The sequence below is a fragment of the Camponotus floridanus genome, unplaced genomic scaffold (genome assembly GCF_003227725.1).
Source record: "Camponotus floridanus strain SB8 unplaced genomic scaffold, Cflo_v7.5 scaffold39, whole genome shotgun sequence".
NCBI classification, from domain to species: domain Eukaryota; kingdom Metazoa; phylum Arthropoda; class Insecta; order Hymenoptera; family Formicidae; genus Camponotus; species Camponotus floridanus.
Window position 1 is genome coordinate 1,339,091 of NW_020229536.1, and position 23,541 is coordinate 1,362,631.

Consider the following 23,541-nt stretch of genomic DNA (forward strand, 5'->3'; position numbering starts at 1 on the left):
TTATATGCAAAGATTTGTCATAAAACATGTTTATGAAAAAAAAAAAACATTTTGCTTGCCATTTTCATCCATTTGTATTGGCTGTCATATTCGAAAGTACCCGATTTAGTATGTTTCAACAAGTACTGTGATATTGAAGATAATTAAAAATATGTGTGACTTTTATATAAATATATCAATCTTATTTAACATTATTTAACTTCTTTTATATCAAATTTTATCAAGAATTATAAATAATTATTAAAAAATAATGATTATTTTATGTATAGATTTTTGAATGAGTGTGTTCATCGCATATTTTAATGCAGCTTTTGATCATTTCAATGGTTTTTAATATTGTGTGTGTATGTATAAAATGTGTTGCGTGTGTATGTAAAATTCTTGGAAATATTACAAATTTATTTACTGTATACATTATTAAAACGACTTTTATAACTTTTTTTATTATATATATATCATTGTGGAAATTTTATTAACAGTATACTTAATCTAAAACATTGGAGCAAAAATTTTGTTGTATAAGGCACAATAAGGTTGTTAAAGCAAAATTAACATAACGAAATGTAATGAACATTTAAACTGTTACATCATCAAGTGTTATAATTCAAATATTGCAGCGAAGTTGCCATCATTTGTAACAAGTGTCCTTAGAATAAGAATTTTACAATAACAAGGAAACTTTATATATCGTGGTAACGATTTTAATCATTATAAATATCTATTGTTTGAGATAAATATATCGATTAGAAAAGCCACACATACAAGCACTAATAACTATTTTAATTTTGAGTTACATATATGTATTGTCAATATCATGGCTCTGAGAACATATGGAAGGTTTTAATTGTCATTCTTTATTTACTACAAAAATATTAACAAATAAAAGTCCATATAAAATAGCGTGAATATAGTCAATGAAAAATATTGAACACAGTTTATATATATACAGTGTGAGGCAAAAGTTCTGATTGGTCCTAAAGGCGCATTCACATCTTGGCAACAAAGCAGAAACCAATCATAACTCGCGCTGGTAGTCATAATTTCTACTTTTTGTCTTTCTAATGTACTGCTTACACACTGCTTACCAGCGCGAGTTCTGATTGGCTTTCTGCTTTTCTGCCAAGATGTGAATGCGCCCTAAGGGCCTAAGTTTAAAAAAAGTTTTGCATAAATAAAATAAATATCTCTATTGAGTTTTGTACATTTTTGGCGAATATAGTCATTTTTAATTAATAAATATATTTAAAAAAAAATTTTTTTTAAATATATTTTTGATATTTTCGCCAACAAAGCTTTTACTAGCATAATAGTATCGCGCATATGATTAGACCCAACCTCTTTTTCAGGTCAGCTGATCAGCATAGATCAATTAAATTCATAGGAGAAGTAACGTGGACAAATAGAACTTCATTTATGTGATCTTTTTATTTGGGATTATGCAACATTATATCAGTTATTTAACTTTTCTTTAATCGCGAACATCGATTGGCTACGAGTCTTTCAGATTCGCTTCCTTCTCACTCTATTGATCGCGCTTCTAATCGTCTGATTTCTAATCATTGAATTTTATTTCGTCAAATAGTAGTCTTCTTTTCTCTTCGAGGTACGAGGAATATAACATCCGAAAATGAATCGTGTCACAAAGATCCTTAAGAGTAAGGAAACTCGTGACTATTTTATGAGGCAAGTACTGCTGGTTATGAATATGCCTATTATCGCTATTTATATAATGCTCACGCGATATATGAGAACTACAATGTTTTTCTTTCAGCACGCATTTTTGGGGTCCAATCGCTAATTGGGCTATACCGATTGCTGCCCTTGCCGATATTCGAAGAGATCCTAAATACATAAGTGGAAAAATGACTTTTGGTTAGTTCAATGCTTATCCCATACGTTTTATAACGGTCCATTTATAGAAGATAGATATTCGAAGGAATTTTTTAGTTGGATGTTTATAGTATTTTTTATTTATCCAATCTATGATTATTGATAATTTTTTATTTATTTTTATATATTGCATTATTTTTTGTCTTTTCCCTTTTCTATAAAATTCTCTCAAAATTTTTGATTCCTGGCGTCATAATTGACGTCTGAATTATGATGTCAGAAGGGAGAAGTCAATTTTTTTTCTTGTTAAATATATCGAAATAATTAAGTTTTTTGAATGCAACTAATCGTATTTGATAATATTGATGAGTAAAATGCACTGAAGATTCTCGTTTTGATTCGTGAATTAATAAATGGCTATAAATCTCAATCAATCATTGTAAGATTCAGTTTCATAGGTGTAAACAAATGTAAGTAGATGATTTATATATTTGTTATAGAATAATAAAAAAGGAAACTTTCGAAATTTATTATCTATATTATTGAACACAATCAATTGCATCCAAAAAAAATTTATTTTAATGTGTTTTCCCAAAAATTTTCATGATTTCTTGTTTTCACATCATAATTCAATACAATTATAGATACACGCTAATAAGAGACTTTGAGCTTTAAATTAAACTTTTATTAAATAACTCATTGCAATGTATGGCTGCAATAAGGACACAGCAGTCTTAATGAAATCTATCCAAGATATTTTTAAGGAGAATTGAATCAGCTATGTCAAAGGTTAATAAATCTACCTATAAATATTGTTATATTAATCTTAAATAAAAACAATAAAATGGAATATTACATAATATATATAAATATTATTGGTAGGTTACTGATTAATTGTAATTTTTTATTAATGTAACATGCAATATTACATGTTATATCATTGTAATTATTACTCCATATAGAATTCGTTAACATAAAATATTGATCATATAGAGTTGATAAAATATTGATCGTCGAGTTGGTAGTCAAATAAATAAAATTATATGTATTAATTTATAAAACTTGAGATTTAATTTATATAGAAATTTTAATTTTTTATTTCAAATAAGCAGTAAACTAGTTTTCATTTATCGGTCCAATCTTTTAAATCTGTGTTTAAGAAGATATATTTTGGATATTACGTATTAGTACTGATTCTTTGTAGCTTTATATCCATGACAAATTGAATATGAGTCGATTAAGTGTAGTTTTGCAAGTATAGGAACATATATAACAGTGTTATAGGAATATATATAACAATATTCTATTCTAATAATATTCTGTTACATTATTCTTATAATAAAAAAATACATATGATATATATGTATAGTTTTGTAATAGCTTTACTTCATGTAGGTAACTTGTGTTACATTTGTTATTTCCATGTTATATTATTACGCAAAGAATATTGGATTAGTGCATTTCAAAATTTATGAATTTGATATTTTGCAAAACATTTTTAGTTTTTTAAAATATAAAATTAATTAGTTTATAAGTTCAAATAAAAATTTGTTTTGTAAAATTTAATCTCAATATATAAATATTATTATAAATCGAGTTAACTTTCATATAATGGCTGTATATAAAAATTCATGAAAATAAAACTTTTAATTCTACAGAACAAATCTTTACTTTAACTCATAGAAATTAATTATTAATTTTATATCTTAAATGCCAAAATTTTTTTATGCAATGTCAAATTTGTAAATTTTGAAATGTATTGAATGTATTAACTTTTGATATAGTTGATCTATCCAGTTTCTCCTTAAGTTTATTACAATTTTATAAAATCGTCCTGTATAAAATGTTATTATTTATTAGTTTCCAAAATTTTTTAGTCGACATTTTTCTTATTTATATAAAGATTACATATATAAGATTATATGTAATATAAGATTTTTATTATATATAATATTATATTTAAAAAAATTCAGTGTAAAATCAATAACTTGACAATCATGATTTTTACTCACAAAAAATTATTTTTTAACATTTTAGCTTTATTCATTTATAAAATAGAAAATAAATACCATAAACATTTATGTAGTGTATGTTATCATAGAATTTAACCAAATCTAACCAAAATCATAATTCTCTTAGAAAATAATTATACCTGTCATATTGTATACTGTTTAATATAAATTTTTTAAGATTCTATGTTAATCTTTTTCAGCTTTATGTTTATATTCAGTAATGTTTATGAGATTTGCAATCAGAGTGGAACCACGCAATATGCTTCTATTTGCCTGCCATTTTGTTAATGAAGGTGCACAAATTACACAAGGTTGTAGATTTATAAAACATCATTATCTCAATAAAAAAGAATAAATTAAGAAATAGATGATTACTTCGTCAAAAAACAAAATATTAAATTAGTACAAAATTGTTTTATATATGTATATATATATATGGTTGTGTATGTGTATGAAGAGAGAGAGAGAGAGAGAGAGAGAGAGAGAGAGAGAGAGAGAGAGAGACTGGATACTTGTTAAATATAAAAATGTATAAAATATTATTATAAAAATGTTTGATTAATAGTAAATATATTGCGATCAGCTCTTTTTTTGTTCGTTTATTACATTTATTAATAATAGGGATAATTATTAATTGCTTCAGAAAAATTTTCAATAGCTTTGATTAAACATTATTATATATTTTTTTATTATCTTTTCGAAATATATTTTAACACAATTAAGGCACAAATTAAAATTTGAAGTAAACTTTTATAAAATTATATATATTGATATATAAATTTATGTAAACTATTTCACGAAAGGTACAAAATATATATTAATATATATACAAATTAAATTATTTTACAAATATAGTTTTAACTATATAGAAATTCATAGTACATTTCTTCAAAATTGCATTTATGAATAATTTAAAAATTACATAAGACACTAATATAATAAATAAATATATGAAAGTTGAAAACAAAAAACATTTATAATAAAAGTTTTTTGAATTATATCATACTTTGTTTAGAAAAAACTGTCTTTAGAATTATGAGGGAAAAGAGCAGGGTTTCTAATATAAAAAATAAATATAAATGTATTGTGAATATACATATATATAAAAATATTAAAAATCTTTACATAAAAAGTTCAATTACATGTGAAAAATTTACTATAATATTACTTATAAAAGTACTACTACTTTACACATAAAAGTATAACAAATATTATTTCATATTGCCATTACAAAAATTCAATGACTTAATTCATAATCTTTTCATTTATCTAGTTTTAGTAATATTAACTTAATTTTATAATTTATAATTTATAATTTATGGACGGCATTTGTGGACGGCATTTATGGCGAATTTATAGCCGTTGTATTTGTTGATATAAAAATGCAACAAGACTTTATTTTATAAAATATTAAGTCTTATGACATATATAGAAGGATGTTCCAAATTATTCATTCACCTCTTTTATTTTGAATAAAAGAGTTTTAGGAAGAAAAACATGTTTACTATAATTATGTATAAAAGCCTACTTGAAGTTTCTGATGGATATTGATAATTTTCATTTCTAAGAAACTTCCGCGCGGAAATACCAGAAGTCAGAGACAACTTAAAAATTTTATGGCAACATGGATATCGTTGGATAGAGCTTTTTAAAAAACTTTGAAAAAAAATTTTAGAAGTTGAAAAGTTTGAGAGTCATAATTGCAAGTATTTTTTGTCATTTCCTGATAACGATAAGTGAATTAAATTTTTTTAAAGCAAAAGTTATTTCCCAAAGTTTCTTAAAAATGAAAATATTAGTACTCATCAGAAACTTTAGATAGGTTTATATGGCAAACATTTTTCCTCTCTTCCCTAGCACTACTCTTTTCAAGATAAAAGGGATGAGCAGATGGTCTGAAATACCCTATATGTATATGTTATTATATCTATAGTGTGTTTTGATTTGAAGTGTTAACACGGTTATTTTTTTTAACTAGAATTATAAAAAAAACTTTTTAAATAAGAATTTTTGTTTAAAAATCTAGATAAGAGACTTAAACTTTTAACTAAAATTTTTAATTTCTTCTTCAGAGTATTTTATTATACAAAGTATATTATTATTTTTTTCTTAATAGAATCTTAACATACATATGGTGTTTCTAAATAAGTGTGAAAAATGATGGATGATTCTTTGATGAAAATGAAGGATTTTTATATAAATATATATAAATATAAATATATATATATATTCCTATATTTCTCCTTGAAGAGTTATATTCCTCCAAAGTGGGAGATAAAAATTAGAGTTTTATTTTTTTTTTCTCAAGTTTTGGATAAGTTAAAAAGTGAAATTTGATGGATATTTTCCACTAGTAAAAAGAATTTGTTAAATATCTGGAAGAGCAGGGGATTTTGCAACATTTGAATAGATACCTTATTAAAATAAAAACTTTTAATTGAGATTATTTAATTATTTAGTATTATATCAAGAAAAATTGGTGCACAACTATAATTAGTTTCAATGAAAAATTAATGTTTCTTGAAACGCTACCTTCTGTGTTTAGTTCTTATTAATATGATGAAATTTATTTTATAATTTTATCAATTAAAAAACTGTGTAACACTTAAATCAAACACACTGTACATGTATAATATGTGCATGTGTGTGTTTATTTTATATTTACCTTCTTCGATTTTGAAAAAATATTATTAGTATTGGTAGTAGAAATACCCAACTGGCTTGAATTGATGCAGCACCAGCCAATCGACATTTAAACATGTCATATCTAAAATAACAATGTACAAAATCAATAAATTATTATTCATCATATAATGCAATCATTAATAGGTAATTTTAAAATAAACGTGCATAACAGCTATAATAATAATAATTTTCAAATCTTTCAAGCAGGGAAAAATATTATAATTACCTGGTTTTTTTATCATTTACAATATTATTAAATTCAGCTTCAACTAATTGCCCATCATAATATGTAATTAAATCCTCAAATGGATATTCAAAACCCTGCTTACATTCACATTTATATCCACCTGTCTCGAATCCTCTTCCAAGAATGGGTACACACTGCATAAATATATTAATTAAAATATATTGATGAATATAAATGAAATTATCATATGCAAAAATATGGAATTATAACAAAAATGTATCTCTCTATAATATTTTTGAATTTAAACAGGGTGTTCTAGAGTTAATGCATTAATAGCAGGTTCTTGAGATTATTTGAAAACTATTTTTCCTTAATGAAAATAGAAGATCATCATATTTTACAAGTTTTCAATTTTTGCCATTTTTATAATTGAGCCTTAAATTAAAATTATTTTACAGTATAAACTTTATCTGAAGAATATAGCTTTAGTAATCTTTTAACTGCTTATAAAATTTAATTTGCAAAAAGCCTTTTTTTAGATTGAATTGTTTATAATTCGGGAACTATTTATGTTTCGATATTTTTACTAAAGAAAAGTGGTCTCTAAATAATCTTAATAATCTGCTATTAGCAGGTAGTATGATATTAGAACACCATGTATAATAAATATTATTATTTAATATAATAGAATAACTTACATATGATGTCTTCTTATCACACTTGTGCGTATCTTTGAATGCGTTTGGTCGGTAAAATTTATCATCGCATTGATTTACATCTACCTGAAGTAAGTCCATGGTAACAGCTACAATGCCTCTGTAAGTATCTTAATGTTAAGTATGATCTTTCTCGTTTCGTCTCATTTTTATTATGGAACTGGTTTCGTATCTCCATAGTGTATTTCTCACATTGAATTTTTCTGATACACATGTTCTCGCGCGCGCACATATATAACACATACATACACATATGAAGATACATATGATCGTACACCGACGAGAACACTTACTTGAATTCCAGTTTCGCCTTCAAGCTGTCCCAGCCGAAAAACGGGGATGCATAAGTAATTACCCACTTCTTCACCTTGCCGTTACAATCGAAGTATGGAGTTGTCCAGTGCCCATGGTCCAAGTTTGCTGCCCTACACAGATGACCCATCCACCATATTCCCACACATTAGAATAAATCATGCTTTAGAGATCAGATTTCTCTTATTCTCCGAGAACATAATCTTTTTATACTTTAATGGTTTACTCATCACTTCAGAACATATCGATAATATATGGTTTTCATATATTATCGATATGTTCTGAAGTATATATTTTTTTACATTAACAATATGCGCATTTCCTTACCTATAATGGTTCGGGTAGTGTTCAAATTTTTTTAAGTGCTCTCCAGTTTCATTGTATCGAATTTTTATTTTCATATAATATTTCTCCAACTGATCAAAGTTTGTCGCCCAACGTTGTTTTAATACTTGGAAGTAACTTTTCTTTGTGTATACTTCATCTATAATCACAAAAATATAAAGCTGTAATTAATCGAATATAAATTTAAAAAGTATTGAATTTGATTTACAAATGGAACTAATTAAAAATTTAGTATATTACATTCCAATTTGTCAAATTATTTTTTCTTTTATTATATTATTTACCTGTGTCATTCAGTCTGGCTAAGTCTTCGAGTTTAAATTTACGTGTATTTAATTGAGTTTTGTAAGCATATGGAGCGAAGAATGTCCTATTAGTAAATTTATTACGATCCCAAAATACGCTAGCTGACCATATTTTTGTATCTCCAAGTATTAGAGCTAATGTCTCTCCTATCATTTGATCTTCCGTTAGCGGTCTGTCGGCTACTCTTTTACCCGAATATACTTCCAAAGGATCGGATATTTGAAGAAATGCACTGATGAAGTTCGCCAATCTAGTCGCCATTTTTGCTTCATTCTCGAAAAATTCTTCCGCGCCGAAACTAATATCGCCGCGTAATACTAAATCTTGCGGTGCATAACTGTGGGAAATAATTTAGAAATTATGTGCAAGTTAAAATAAGTATTTCAATCATGAAAAATGCGACAGAATAGCAGCACATACTTTTTACAAGTTCTCGAATTCATGCCCAAAATAAATTTGAGAACCTGATCAATATTCATCTTTGTTTCATAAAGCGAAGCTGGACCAGTCGAATAATTTCTATAATTATGATATTCCTCGAGATATTTTTCTCTGACATATGGTATTGCATTTTCCCATTGTACTGGCATTTTATGAATCCCTGCAGGATGAAATTTTTATTAAAGCTTTTTTCGATTAATACCGCAAAAAAAAAAAACAGAAAAATGCATACAGCCAATCCGCAGGCAGTCAAAACCATTATAGTATTGCTCTTGTGTCGCTCTCTCGATTATTTCTCCCAGGTAAGGTCGTCGTATGACAGTCGGTAGCCTGTAACCGGGTCTACATCTACATTGATATCCGCCTCTTCTAAAGCCCCAACCATGTATCGGCTCGCACTACAAGATGTGTGTAACAATATATTTGTATTTACACACACACACACACACACACACACACACTATGCATTTTTAATGAATATAATTTGAGATTTATATCATAATATTTAAATATATACCTCTGTAGTATCAGTTTTACATCTCGCAGTATTAGCAAATCTATTTGGACCACTGTTTCCTTTGCCCTTGGGACATTGATTTATGTCTATTCTGTCAAAGTCCATTTCCATCACCGAGATAGCAGTATATCTATAAATTTTATTATAATTTATAAACTTATATTATTATATTTAAAAATTAAAAATATAAATTTAAAAATTAAATTTATATTTATATATAAAAATTAAAAATGTAAATTATTTATAATAAAATTTTCTATTATCAAAATAGAAAAAAAAAACTATCATAATAGATTAAAGAGCCATATGCTAAGTCTCCATGTTAGATTCATATATTAATGCATTGAATATTAATTATTATCATTATATTGTTAACATACGTTGGGTATTCAATATGTCTGAAACCAGTATGCCGTGGATAGATATCTACTACTGGTGATACTGCAGCCACAAGCCATCTATTTGATCGACTACAATCAAAATAAGGCCTTGTCCATTTCACAGGTCCAGGATATTCATCGGCACCTGCAATGTAAATTATAATGTAAGTAAAATATTCAGTATAAGATATTCAGATTATGGAATTTTTTTTAAATTCTTTATTACCGGGTGGACCGTGGAAAGTAAATGTTTCATTTGTATTATTGGCATATCGTATCTCAACTTGATAAGTTGTTTTAGTATCATGCCTTTTTTCCACATTCTGGTCTGGTAACCATTTTTTGTACCTAAATAAAATATAGAATAAATACCTTATAAAATATATGAATTAATATTGATCAAATTTCATTCTTTTTTTAAATTTTATAATTCTTATTAACAAAAAAATTGCTTCAAGATATACCATTCGACATACCATTCATTTATACGATAAAAGTCAGTAGTGTAGTCATCGCTAAGCCTAGTATTAGGAAATGCTCCTAAATCTTGCACGGTAAATGTATTCCTAGTGGATATTCTTTCCAGATGTATGGGATCATTGAAATCATCCGCTCTGAAGGTACGAGGCGCAAATCTGGGATAGGTTTTATTAAAGAAACCTCTATAAGACGGCGAATAAGACATGTTGGGCGAGAAGTAAATGGCTGAAGCATTGATGTATGGATTGGAGGAGACATCTGCAACTGTAGATAGGAAATAGTACATCATGCCAGGATCATAAGTGTCGTTAATCGCCGGACGAATAAATCGCGACTGCAGGATGTAACTCCAGAAGAAGCTCCTGCTGAGCGCCATGTTATGGAGATGCAGCAGAGCCGTGCGATTTGGAAACACGGGGTTAATGTTGATGTCCTTGATATCGGGGAGGTGCGACACCGCATCCTCCGGTAGATACAGGTCGCCGAGATGCTGAATCTGACAGTTGTCGTCGTTCACCTTGTCCAGTCGCATGCGAATCTCGTCGAAGGCATCGCGAGTCTGCCACTCGTACTGGCCGATCACGACAACGCCCAGGAGGTAGTACAACCAGTAGATGACGATGATCGGCGTCATCGCGCGAGGAAGGGTAATCATTTTTGAGAAATGTTCGAGTGCTTTTTTGATCGAATTAACCCGTAATATCGCATCTAAAAGCTATTTCATAAAAACACTTCGTAGCTTTGGTCAACTTTGTAGCTTCAGTCAACACTTTACATTTTCAATTTCTTTCGTTTCTCTTGAATATTATTCGTAGTAATCCTATTTTATATTTTCCTATAAATAAATTTCGTTTGTTATAACACCAAGTCTTTGATATGTTGCAGGGAGAACGAATTTTTTATAAAATACTCTTACAACGTGCGGATCATCAACTAGGACTGAAGTAAACACGCCCAGTTAAGCGTGTTTCACAAGTTTCCACGAGTGACGTCATCATTGATAATTATGCCGCATTAATAGGTATGTCCTTTGTAGTTGAACTTTTTACACTTTTTGTTTTTTTCTCTCTTTCTTTTCAATTTCCAAATAATATATCATTGTTTAGTGTTTATTTTCCATGCTTACGGATTAATCAATTTTCTTATGCACCATGCAAGTTTGTCTGGATGTATCTTTATTCCTGAACTAGCTGCACTTTTTATTTCTCCTCTCTTTCTTTCTAATTTCTAAATTTAGGTCTATCCCATTTTTAGTGTATGTTGGTGCAGAAAATTCAAAAAAACAAAACTAAAAAAAACGAAATTATACTTTTATAAAAAACATATATATAATTATCGACTTATGTCTAAGAAGACTAGCACGATTGATCAATCAAAAGATTTTAATTCAACTAATCATCTAACAAAATGTAGGCTGTCGAATCACACTGCATAGGTGTCTGACATAAGATGTCTCCCATTTGAAATGTGTATTATATAGTCTCGACATTTCCGTATTAGGATTTTTGTTTTAATTTTGCTTAGGAATGTCATTAAAATTTTGGTCGCAAGTTGTGGGACACTCTGTATATCAAGATGTCTGATATAAAGAAATGCGTTTTGATATTCATTGCCAGTCAGTATATCACGACTAAATTATAGATTTTCAGTTACTGACAAATCTATGGTTTATGTCACGTATACTATAAATTTCAATATCAGTATCGAAATGCAACCAAGGTATCCCTTGGGATATTTTTGCAAAAATATATATTTAAATCTATATTTAATATAAAAATATATATTTAAATCTATATTAAATATATATTTAATCTTGTTAAACTAAGCTAAAAAGTCGTATATTTTATTCCATTTTGCAATCAACTATGTGTGTATGTATACATATATATAAGATATGTGTATGTATTTGATGTCACATGATGTAAAAAAAAAAAAAAAAAACATTTCTAAAAAATGTCGGTTTTTAAACTTTGCGAATTTCTAATTAAATATTTCTTTTTTTTTCCAAAGCAGCAATATAAAATTATGATTAAAATAAAATGCAAGAGGTTCATTAATACTGATTATTTAAACCTCTTATTTAGAATGATATTTAAATGATATTTATTATTAATTTTGAGTATATATAACAACTTTTTGTTAACAAGTTTAACATATACCCTATAAGCACACAATATTCCTAGGATATTGTATAAATATTATTAACTGTTAATAATATTTATACAATATTTTAGGAATATTGTGTCTTATAGGGTATCTTCGAAAATTTCACGCTTATTAATTTTTAAAATAGATTTTCATACGTGTTTGAAACTGTCGATTAAATTAGCTGCTTTGAAAGAATTCTTCCCAATTGTCATTACGATTCCATCCAAAGATCTTGTGCGTTACATTTTGTCATTTCATCACAGGACAATGTCTGCATGTTCTCGAATTATACCGCGTGCGCAGAAATAAAGAAGTACACTTCCCTTACGTATCCTACGTGCATAAAAATAGTTTTCAAAGCGTAAGAAGAAAACAAAAGTATGACTTAATATGAGATAACATTTAGGCGACCTTTATTATGATAATCCACATAGCGCCCTGGTCCAACGACCCCTCGAGAAAACCGGGCTCCGCCTTTACCTCCTCTGCTCCTCCTTTTTTTCGTTCGAATTACGCACGGCTATTCTGCCAAGCGATGGTTATTGTCCTGTAATACAGGTTCACCCCTATTTATCCCTGAAAAAGGGAGAATTTCTCTCAAAGCCAAACGAGTTTGCGCGAAAGCGAGTGAGAAGAAGGTAGCATGACTCACTGTAGGTCTGCTGGGGGCCAATGTTAATGTCACACTGTTTATGCTAGCTTGTGAGGGGGATTTCTCCTGAGAAAAATCTTCCTCACTGTCTGCATTCGTGGTGTGGATTGCCGATATTAACGTGGGAAACAAACTTGCACAGCGCGATCATTAAGTATTGTTGTCGGGAAAAATTCTCGTCTCCTCCTTTCAGCTGCTGTGCGATCGAGCATCGCTTGATTCTGTGCACATGCTCCTGGGCTCACTCATACTGATAGCCTTATATCCTATGTTAATAAGTGCATGAGTGCATCCAGAACCGCTCTTAACTTACCGGTTAAATAGCAATCAAAGGTGATTGATTTTTTATCTTTGAATTCTATCTTAATCATATTTGACTACTTAACTGTTCAATAAGCAATCGTGCTTCTGTATGCACTCATTATCTTAATACATTCGATATTTGAAGACATCGAGCATTATTGTTCACGATTATTACAGTAAATAATGTATGCATCTTATCTAATTCGATTTTTGATCAGAAATAACATTTACTTAATGGGCGCTTTTTAAATTACACCCTGTATATATGTATATAAGATGTAACTAAATAAACAAACATGGAGCGTACAATCAGATATAAAACAACAAATAGATAGGCGCTAATTAGCTAACTTTAATATCGTATAAAAACAAAAAGAAAATTCAGAAATGATCAAGACTTTTCGACTTTCGGTCTTTTATGTTTGTTTAGTTACACCTTGTATATACATGTATATAGGGTGTTTGATAAAGATTAAATCAATGTTCGTGAGCGGGTAGAACGCAATAAACTGAGTAAAAAGTCCTGTGCTATTTTGCAACTTTCGCAATAATTATTAAAATGTTAATTTAAAAATATTGGCAAGTGATCCCACGTTTTAAATGGCTAAAATGTATATTTTAGGTGTGTGTCAGCGATGAGTCTCACATGGCAACGAAAAGACAATGGTCGAAGTACGTGGCCAAACCCTTTTCGTGACCTAACCGAGAACATCTCACAGACTAGCTATGCGAAACACGCGATCTTTGCCAATCTTTTTCAATTAATATTTTAATAATTATTGCAAAGTGCTAAAGGACTTTTCTGTTCGTTTATTATCTTTCAGTTTATTATGTTCTATCTGTTCGTTGGTACAATCTTTATGAGACACTTTGTATATATAAAGAATATGAGACTTTATATATTAAAAGAATATAAAACACATCTGAAGTACAAAATTATTAAATATAAAAAATGAAAATGAAAGGAATATTCCAAATTCTATTTTTAGTTTTAGATAGAACGTAAATTAAATTCATGATAACACCAACAGAATATGATATTTTATATTATTTTAATCAAAGTATTTTATATGATCGCATATTAAAAAAACCTTATTCTATTAAAATGTCAATAAAAATAATAATATAATTTAGTATTCGTTAATTTCTGAATTTTGAATGCGGATTTGAATGTGAGTATAAATATATTTATCTTAATTATCGTTATTTTCAATTTTATAAATTTATGATTTTAAATCATGGTTTTAAAACATTTTATTCTACGTGGCGATTTTATCGATGCTGCAGACTTTGCATTGCAAAATATGTGTGCGAATACATGAATATGCGTAAATATTTAGACAGCCCAAACAATAGCAATAACAATTTTTAAATAATGGATAAAAATTTGTTATTTCAATTTCAATTTTTCATGATAATGATGACGTATGAGGACTGCAAAAATATGTATTGTGTGCGCAGACAATCGATCAATGTGACAAGAATGGCGCAAAGGATCCAAACATACGAAAAAGAAGAAAAAGAAATTATAGCGTCTGCGTGTGCGTGCGTCATGCGTGAATGTGTGTGTGCATCAGACAGGGAAGAAACAGAGGAAGTAGTAAGCACAAAGAGAAAATTAAAGGAAGGGGACGAGAGAGAGCGAGGAAAGAAGGAAGAAAAAAAAAGGAAACTAAAATAAAGGAAACAAGAAAGGAGGAAGGTGCAGGGCAAACGGCGTGTGACGATGTTCGAGAAGAATTTTTGTAGCAAGAACGTGGTCTACCGGCTGGCTGTTGGTTGGTAGTTTTCAGAATGGCCCGCTTCCGGCAGAGCCAATGTGGCGCAACACGACGTAGTGCGACACCTGGCTGGCTGGCTCGTCTGTCTGCTTACTTGCCTGGTTGCCTGTCTGCTTGCTTATCTGCTTGTCTGCATGCGATTCTCAGCAGATAAAAATAATCGCCAAGAAAATAGAAAAGTTCAAAGCTGAACAGGTTTCTGCAGGCCACACCACACCGCTTACGGTTAGCGAGCAGGGCCGTATAACATTGTTGGCTGATTCTGCTCGCCGATTGCCATTTCGATGAAGCGAATGTGCATAGAGACGTGCCAAAAGCGCAGATATATGATACTCGTAGATACGTATGTGTCTCTATAATTCACGCCTGTAAAATAGAGAAAGGCTATTTTTGTAACTTCATCATTTCGATTTAAAGCTCTTGTTTTATCTTTCGAGGCAAGTAGAAACTTTGTGGCATTGTCTCGTTTCATAAGAAAGATTTGAATTATATCGAAATCTTAAGACTTTGCTCAACGATAATATTTTGATAATACGATAATTTAGATAGGGGAAAAGATATTTATTAAATGATTCATATTTAGTAAAGTTTTATATAACTGGATGATATGATAAAAGTGCTATAAAAATTTAACTGATTTATTACTTGCATAAGGCAACATATTATTTAAGTATATTAACTTATTTTTAATGTATTTGATAATTATCTTCGTAATTCGTGAAAAAGTAAAACATTTGAATACATTATAATTTGCATGAAAGAATAAATTGCACAAAATTATTTTCAGAATTTAAAGTTTTTTAAAAATATTTATAGTAATCTATTTGCTTTTTAGTGTAAAATTTTCATATAAAACGTAATATAGAAAATATTATAGATTTTACTCGAATATAATAATTTACTGACAAGCTCGAATTATATATAACATATAAAAATGATATTAAATTAATAATACAGCGATAGAGAAATGATTCTATATATTACAGACTTTTCAAAATTTTTAAATCTCATTAAATCGTAGATGGAAGAGGCTCTTGGTAAATTTTTAAAATAATGAAATTAAAAAATGAAATTTCTTTAAAAATATATGTATGTATATATATATAGTTAAAAATTTTTTTAAAAATATACGAATATATATAGTGAAAAATTTTTTCAAAAAAGTATGTAATATATAGTTTAAAAAAATTTTAATTATACATAATATTATATGCTATTTATCTATTCCCACGTATTAAAATGTATGGATTTGAATGAAATTTGTACCTATGCATCTCCATAAAGTATAACTGGCGAAGTGGTATTTGGAGATGTTTCAATTCGACAATTATCTTGATTGAATTGATGTGAAATAGAACAGGGTAACTCGATGCTTGTCGACGATCCTGAGTAAGGCGGAGCCCGTACATCCTGCGAAGAGAGGTGAGTGGTTGAATCGGATTGGACTAGGGCGCAATTTCGACGGCGGGCGCAAAGAAACTGGTTTCGGTTTTGTGGAGTTTGCATCATTGCACCGTTCTTTCAGTGAGACAGTCCAATTTATGCATCACGGCTATGTAGGCACTACACGATATCAAAACGCTGCGCCCGAGCCTTAAATCCTCCACTCATCGTTGTCTCGTCTCACGCACACATTATCATCATAATTATTATCATTATCATCATCATCAGTGCCATTATATCGTTATCGTTGTCACTGCAATCACTATTGCTATCGTTAGTAAAATAATTTATAAAATTTGTGTTTTTTTACAACGTGTTATTTTATCTAACGGAAGAAGAAAAAGAAGAAAGAAGAAGAAGAAAGAAGAAGAAGAATCTATGTGTCTATTTACCTGTCTCACTCTTTGGTTCTCATCACGTGCAAGTGCCTACGCAAACTAAATTTAATTCAAATGGTTTGAAACATCACGCACCGGTCATACATAATAAAACGGACATTTTTCTTGTGGCCGATTCTTTTTTAACTCTTTGTGTGTGCCGCGTCCACATATGGTTCGATGCAGTTGTCACTATCATCATACGTCAACCAGAAATACGGAGAAATAATAGTTTCTTCGCGAAAAAACTGTGGCGTGCTAATTAATTATGAATTTTATGACACCTGGCCTGCGGAGATCCTGATTATTTTCTTGTGTTGCAATTGGTGTTCCTTTGTCATTGAAGCTACGAATTTGCTAAATTAATACCAGTGTGTGAGGAGTACAAATTCGATACAGGTACACGTACATTTTTTTTACCATAAACTAGAACATTGCAAAGCGCGCGCTTCGCGGGCGCCATTTAGAGTTTCTTCTACTATATATAAAAAAACTTATATATACAAATTTATGTATAAATATATATACAAATTTATGTATAATTATATATACAAATATATATAATTATACATAATTATAATTATATATACAAATATATATAAATATATATAATTATGTATGGAACTTAAAAACATTACATAATATAATTATTTATCAGTTCTTTTGATGTTATTAATTAGATTATATACACAGAAAACACGCACAATATATAATTATAGATATAATTATAGATATAATTATAGATATAATTATAGATATAATATGATTATACATAGCTAATTTTTTTCTTTCTTTAAATTTCATTTTTTTCTAAAAAAATAATGCTAAGCATAAAATATTCTTTATATCTAAATATGCGCGTATCATATCTGTAGTCTAGTTTACCGATCGTTTGATACGCGTATCAAATAGTAAATAACTAGTAAATCTGTTTAATCATTGGCTGATTAGCTTAAATGCACTACTTAATGAATATCACGATTGTAAACTAAACTACTGTTAATCAATGATAAAATAAATAATTTTATTTCAATATTATCTAACATTTTTTATCAAGGAAAAATCATTTCTAATATGCTTATAAATATTGGCTGTTAAGTGAACATACGATGGATAGATTTGTTATTAAAATTTGCTTATTATTACAAATTCGGCAGAGGTTTTCTGGTTTATATCAAATCTTTTGATACGCGTATCAAATAATAAATAACGAGTATTAAATGATCGAAAACTAGGTTTTTATCATGAACTACTTACTCCATTCTTATTCTCTTTTTCTTTTGTTTTTTTTTCTTTTTTCGATTTATAGAATCGTTGCTTTGTGTGCAAAATTGAATAGGTGCATCTGCTTTTCTTTTTTCTTTTCCTTTTAATGTGATATGCTTAATATGAACATTATAGTATCATGATGTGCAGACATGAGAAAAAAATTAAATCATTTGAAGAAATCCTTTGTCTTTAATTATGTATTATTTTTTTTCTTCGATCGACAAATTTTGATTTGCTTCGAAACAAAAAACGTAAGCGTAGTCTGAATGCTTCTGAAACAATGCGTACATACATTATTCAAGTTTATTTGAGATTTTAATAATGAATTCATATTAATATTAATATTTTTCGCACATTGATGTAGCTTTCTGCGATTAAAAAATGATCTATAATTTCTTTTAACTTATAACCAGTCAATAATAGTTGCAATAAAAACTAAATTTGTTATGAAAAAAATTATAAAACGGATATTTGTGAACATACGTGGCGTTTTTTTTTCATTTGTATTTCGTACAAATTCGTTCGTGGATATGTAATGGCGTGATTCATGGCGTGAACAAGATATTCAAAAGCGCACTTGCATGAAAATCGTGCCGATAATAAATAATACAGCGTGATTTTTCCAATTTTCGGAGATTTTGAGAGATCAATCCATGCATCTAATATTCGATTTCACATAAGAAAAAAGTATTCGCTTCTAATTCGTCATCGCGGTTTTTCTGAAAGATGAATATGTTAGTCATTGTTCGTGGAAACAATTTTATAATTTTTCATATGAAAATGATGCAATAACTATAATTTTTTTTATGAAGCAATTGCATTATTATATTATTTCTAACGTAATTTTTTGTCAAACTATGTGATTTGGGCCATGTTTGTAGATTTTCGTAAATTTACGTTGTGATTTTTGCAATTATAGTTTTCTACAATTGTAGTTTAGTTATAATTTACAATCAATATCATTTTATTATACATATATGTTCATTAAAATGTTTGTAAAAGTTGTAAAAATTAGTAAATATTTTGTATTCACTATAACTTATCATGAATTTCTACAATTTCAAAAATTTATAAGAGAATCTTGCGATTCATTGTTGAAAAAATTGCAGTGAGAATATAAAAATTTCTATTTTTTACAATGCATTACAATTACCATAAATTTTTATAATTTCCATAAATTTATATAAATGTGACCTGTTGCTGAAAAAGATATAATTTTTATAATTTTCATAAATTTTTAGAAATATTGTGATTTGTTAAAAATCTTGTTATACAAAATTTTGAAATATTTCTCATAATTTACTATTTACGAATCTCTCCAAACTTTCAAGTTCGTAGTTATCGTTGAAATCTCAATTTTTCGTCAAATTCGTTCCGGAGCGGAGTTCCTCAAGTTGGAGAAGCCGCTCGATCCCTCGTAATTTTATTTCGTGCGAGACGTCCGTTTGCCCGCGAATTCGCTCGTCACCTTGTAAAGAACGACAGCTTCCACCCGAGAGCGCGCTCCGGGCGCGTATACTCGAACCTCTCGGCGAGCGGCTGACTTTTTTTCCTCGTTGGGCCGCTCTTCGCGCTTGCCGGACCCCGGACCAATCAGAATTCGCGCGAGCGAGAAATGGCCAACGTCGTGTCGCTGGGTTCGAGCGTATCTTTGCGCGTCGTTTTGTGAACCCCGTAGTCCCGCAATATCACGTTGACGTCTGTCGCCATTTCCTCGCACGGAGGAGAGACCGTCCGTTTATTTTGCAAGGTAATTTGCCCGCTGCCGTCTTTTCCGCGCCTCGCCCGGCACCTACCGCGATTTTTCTCGCGCCGGCCGCGAGCGCGCTTTTTCGCGAGCGAGACTCGGAAAATAACGCGGCGGGATTAAACGCGCGTCGCGTCGCGAAGTGCATCTGTCGCGAGTGCATATAGAGGTGCATACCGTATCTGGCCGTCGTGGCGGACGCGCGATCGCGTCTTGCCGGCCGGCGAGCTGTCGGTGCGTGAGAAGCGCGAGCGCGGAATCCGTGAGGGAAACGTTTCGTGGAAATTGTTTTTCTCGGCGGGAGCCGGCTTTTCTTCTCTCGCGCGTCTTCCGGCCGATGCGGTTACATCGCATCCGAGCCAGCGTTCGCCGTCTGTAATCAACACGCAGAGTGTCATCGATGAACGTGCCGCGCATCGCGACCCGCTCTCTCTCTCGTTTTCCCTCCCCGGTTTACGTCAAACGTAACGAAATATCGCGCGTTTACGGATTTTCAGTCGGTTGTTTATTTTTCTTCTTGGATTTCCTTCCTTCACCTCGCCGACGATTTTCGCTCCAATTCCTCTCCGTCTCTTTCCCTCTCTTTCTTTCTCTTTCTCTCTCTCTTTCTTTCTCGTAGCTTTTGTACGGCGCTTCGTACGTGCATCACCAAGTGCATCGCATAAATCGCGATTGGAGCGAGAACGGATGAACTTGTAATTTTCTGTTGGCTCTTTGTCACCGCTATCTCGGAAAGTCGTACTTTTTCGAGAGATATATGTTCAGTATAAAGATATATCCATTTTTGAGACGAAAATAGTTACAATTATAATCAACAATTTAATTTACTCAAGAAAGTGAATTAATAGTGAAAATAATAATAAGTGTTATAAAAAATAATTTTAACAATGCAGATAATATATATAACTAATAATTATTTTTTGTATTTATTTTTGTTTTAATTTAATTTAATTTAATTCTATACTTTACTCATTTTTAACATCGCATTTTAAAATTACATATATATGTTTTTGTTCTTTTTATTTTATTATCAAGGAAAATGGCAGAAAAGTAAATATTATATAGTTAATGATGTAATTTAAAATTGTAAAAAATATATTATAAAATAATTTTAACATACACACATAGATATTTGCATTTAAGTACATTATAAATATTTTATAGTAAATATAGGATATTGAAATATAATATATAAATTTTAAAAAATCCAATATAATGTGTAACTTTAAAAAAATAATTTATACAAGTATATATTTGTATGCAATATATATTGTATAAAATAATAAAGTATATTTTATAATGAAAATAATTTATATCTAATGTATGTGTATATATATATATATATATATATATATATATATATATATAAAATAAAGAAAACCTTTAATTAATATATTAATTATTATTGTTTCAGCAATGGCAGAAGGAAATGGGGAAATAAAAATGGAAGAAAAGCAAGAAATGGAAAATTTGGAAAGGACAGAAGATTTTAACAAACTTATGCAATATGGACTAGATGAGAAAGTGGCTGCCAAACTGGACGAGATTTATAAAACGGGAAAATTGGCTCATGTTGATCTAGATGAAAGAGCTCTTGACGCTTTAAAAGAATTTCCAGTTGATGGTGCACTAAATGTGCTTACACAATTTCTGGAATCTAATCTAGAACATGTATCTAACAAATCGGCATACCTTTGTGGAGTAATGAAGACATACAGACAGAAGAGTCGTGCAGGTCAAGGAACAGGCACCAGCACAACACCTAAAGCCCCGGATGAGGACAAAATTAAAGTAAAGTTATACAAGTTGATTACGATAATTTAAATTTTTTACAATTGTTTTTGTTATTGTTTAAATGCTTATATAAATGGTATTTTATAATAGTAAAAAATAATTTTAGATGATTCTGGAGAGAACAGGATATCCTTTGGATGTAACTACTGGACAAAGGAAATATGGTGGTCCTCCACCAAATTGGGAAGGCCCAACTCCTGGCACTGGTTGTGAGGTAAATTTAAATAATTTATATGTAAATTTTCTATAATTATATTAATGTTTATAAAATGTAGTTTTATTTTTAAATAATTTTTTATATGTATAAATGTCTCATAAAATATGTCATAAAATTATTTAGATATGTATATATTTTGTGTTTTTTTTAAATAATAAAACTTATGTATATTATATATACAACACGTGTGTGTGTGTGTGTATATATATAATTGTTATTTTTTGAAATTATTACATCAAATATTTTTACGAAAAGGTATTTTGTGGCAAAATTCCAAAAGACATGTATGAAGACGAATTAATTCCGCTATTCGAAAAATGCGGAAAAATATGGGATTTGAGACTGATGATGGACCCCATGTCAGGTTCCAACAGAGGATACGCATTTATCACATTTACTAATAGGGAAGCTGCACAGCAAGCTGTTCGAGAGGTATGTCATATATATTTCTTCAAATTTTTATTATTGTGTAGCTTACTTATGATGTATATATATTTATTTTTTACTTTTTTCCTAGTTATACCGCCATAAATAATTTAAAAATTTTTATTTTTTTATTTTTTAAATTTTTAGAAATGTTACAATATTATTGCTACCGAAATAACGCTCCTTCGAAATGATTAGAAATTAATAGATATCAGTTTTTAAATATTCAACTTTAAATGTTTTATGAGATTTGCAATAATTTCTGATAGTATTAAATAATTAGTGAATATTTTGTTGTGACATATATATATATATATATATATATATATATAATGTATTAATATATAATATTATAAGCTATAATAATAATAATTGATTAATTAATAATATAATAAAATAATATATAAATACATTTATTTTATGTTTCTCTAAGAATATTTTTTTTTCTAGACATTTCGAATGACTTATGTATTCCTATGTGGCTTGTTCTGTATTGTCCATATTTCTTTTTTTTTATAATAGATTTATATGGACATCTTATTATTTTATTCAATCTCTGTATAGCCTTTTTTATATATTAATCTTACATTTCTTTAATATATACAGGGTATCCTGCTTTAAATAACGTATGTGAATATTTTTGAAATTATTGGTAATACCAAAAAAATTTCTAGGAAAATTATATATATATATATATATATGGAGACATAGAAAAAATATGAAGATTAACTTTAGTTTTTTTAATGGAATCATATACTTTGAAATACATTAATTGATGCAGCTCTTCACTATAAAAAAGTATTAGGGTATTTATCAAAAAACTATTAATTGAGATATATCTTAATTCTGATTTTATTATTACAAAATCATACTATAAACAACAGTATGCTATTCATCTGTTTAAAATTGAGGCCTTTTTAGAAGATTGCAAGTAAATCTAGGTTCATTAATATTAAAAAAATATTTTTTTTTAAATATTAATGAGCCTAAATTTACTTGTAATCTTCTAAATGATATCTCAATTCTTTTAAGCATTTCATTGGAAATTTGTTAACATATTTGAAGACTCCTTTACTTTAAATTGTTTGAAGTAAAAGAGTTCTTGTTTGTTGAAGAGTTTTTAGTTCTTTTTTTCTTTTGTAAACTTTATTTTTCAATTAACTTAATAAAAAT

General features: G+C 29.0%; 3 protein-coding genes and 2 long non-coding RNA genes across 23 annotated transcripts in view; 2 read left to right on the forward strand and 3 right to left on the reverse strand.

Annotated features, from left to right (window-relative positions):
* Window positions 1-1,342: 1,342 nt before the first annotated feature.
* LOC105254960 (mitochondrial pyruvate carrier 1) lies at window positions 1,343-4,237 on the forward strand. Its single transcript, XM_011263971.3, has 3 exons — window positions 1,343-1,683; window positions 1,772-1,872; window positions 4,043-4,237. The coding sequence occupies exons 1-3, from the start codon at window positions 1,628-1,630 to the stop codon at window positions 4,195-4,197; spliced, it is 312 nt and encodes a 103-aa protein (XP_011262273.1). The 5' UTR covers window positions 1,343-1,627; the 3' UTR covers window positions 4,198-4,237.
* Window positions 4,238-6,063: 1,826 nt separating this feature from the next.
* On the reverse strand, window positions 6,064-11,289 carry LOC105254956. Of its 2 annotated transcripts, XM_011263957.3 has the most exons (13): window positions 11,128-11,289; window positions 10,208-11,046; window positions 9,958-10,079; window positions 9,732-9,876; window positions 9,352-9,481; window positions 9,067-9,232; window positions 8,814-8,994; window positions 8,372-8,730; window positions 8,070-8,226; window positions 7,724-7,855; window positions 7,413-7,530; window positions 6,754-6,908; window positions 6,504-6,609 (listed from the first exon to the last, which is right to left on the reverse strand). In XM_011263957.3, the coding sequence occupies exons 2-13, from the start codon at window positions 10,864-10,866 to the stop codon at window positions 6,504-6,506; spliced, it is 2,430 nt and encodes an 809-aa protein (XP_011262259.1). In that variant the 5' UTR covers window positions 10,867-11,046; window positions 11,128-11,289. The 2 variants fall into 2 exon arrangements, with proteins under 2 accessions (XP_025267075.1, XP_011262259.1); XM_025411290.1 differs by lacking the exon at window positions 11,128-11,289 and having other exon boundaries at window positions 6,064-6,609; window positions 10,208-10,866.
* A 1,179-nt stretch (window positions 11,290-12,468) lies between these two features.
* LOC105254957 lies at window positions 12,469-16,548 on the reverse strand. The gene is made up of 5 exons (XR_889482.3): window positions 16,362-16,548; window positions 15,080-15,461; window positions 13,012-13,277; window positions 12,771-12,935; window positions 12,469-12,692 (listed from the first exon to the last, which is right to left on the reverse strand). It is a non-coding gene; the product is annotated as an uncharacterized LOC105254957 (long non-coding RNA).
* Window positions 16,549-16,787: 239 nt separating this feature from the next.
* Window positions 16,788-23,541, forward strand: part of LOC105254958 (heterogeneous nuclear ribonucleoprotein R) — a 31,860-nt gene continuing 25,106 nt past the window's right edge. For 15 of the 18 annotated variants that reach the window (XR_002192716.2, XR_003123188.1, XR_003123189.1 and 12 more), the window contains exons 1-4: window positions 19,765-19,934; window positions 21,346-21,722; window positions 21,832-21,939; window positions 22,198-22,374. Coding sequence is in view for 14 of the 18 variants with exons in the window: in XM_011263959.3 (XP_011262261.1) it covers window positions 21,348-21,722; window positions 21,832-21,939; window positions 22,198-22,374 (660 nt within the window). In the remaining 4 variants the exon portion in view is untranslated. Of the gene's footprint in view, window positions 17,315-19,764; window positions 19,935-20,160; window positions 20,627-21,345; window positions 21,723-21,831; window positions 21,940-22,197; window positions 22,375-23,541 lie in introns of those variants that run through there. The other 3 variants (XM_020028655.2, XM_020028656.2, XM_025411292.1) reach the window with 3 other exon arrangements.
* On the reverse strand, window positions 18,674-19,700 carry LOC112638857. Its single transcript, XR_003123191.1, has 3 exons — window positions 19,488-19,700; window positions 19,338-19,384; window positions 18,674-18,903 (listed from the first exon to the last, which is right to left on the reverse strand). It is a non-coding gene; the product is annotated as an uncharacterized LOC112638857 (long non-coding RNA).

Coding starts and splice junctions, on each gene's coding strand:
- LOC105254960 (XM_011263971.3), top strand. CDS start 1,628: ATGAATCGTGTCACAAAGATCCTTAAGAGTAAGGAAACTCGTGACTAT. Junction 1,684..1,771: donor ACTCGTGACTATTTTATGAG/GCAAGTACTGCT, acceptor TTTTTCTTTCAG/CACGCATTTTTGGGGTCCAA. Junction 1,873..4,042: donor AAGTGGAAAAATGACTTTTG/GTTAGTTCAATG, acceptor AATCTTTTTCAG/CTTTATGTTTATATTCAGTA.
- LOC105254956 (XM_025411290.1), bottom strand. CDS start 10,866: ATGATTACCCTTCCTCGCGCGATGACGCCGATCATCGTCATCTACTGG. Junction 9,482..9,731: donor AGACATATTGAATACCCAAC/GTATGTTAACAA, acceptor TAAAATTTATAG/ATATACTGCTATCTCGGTGA. Junction 6,610..6,753: donor GTAAATGATAAAAAAACCAG/GTAATTATAATA, acceptor TTGTTATTTTAG/ATATGACATGTTTAAATGTC.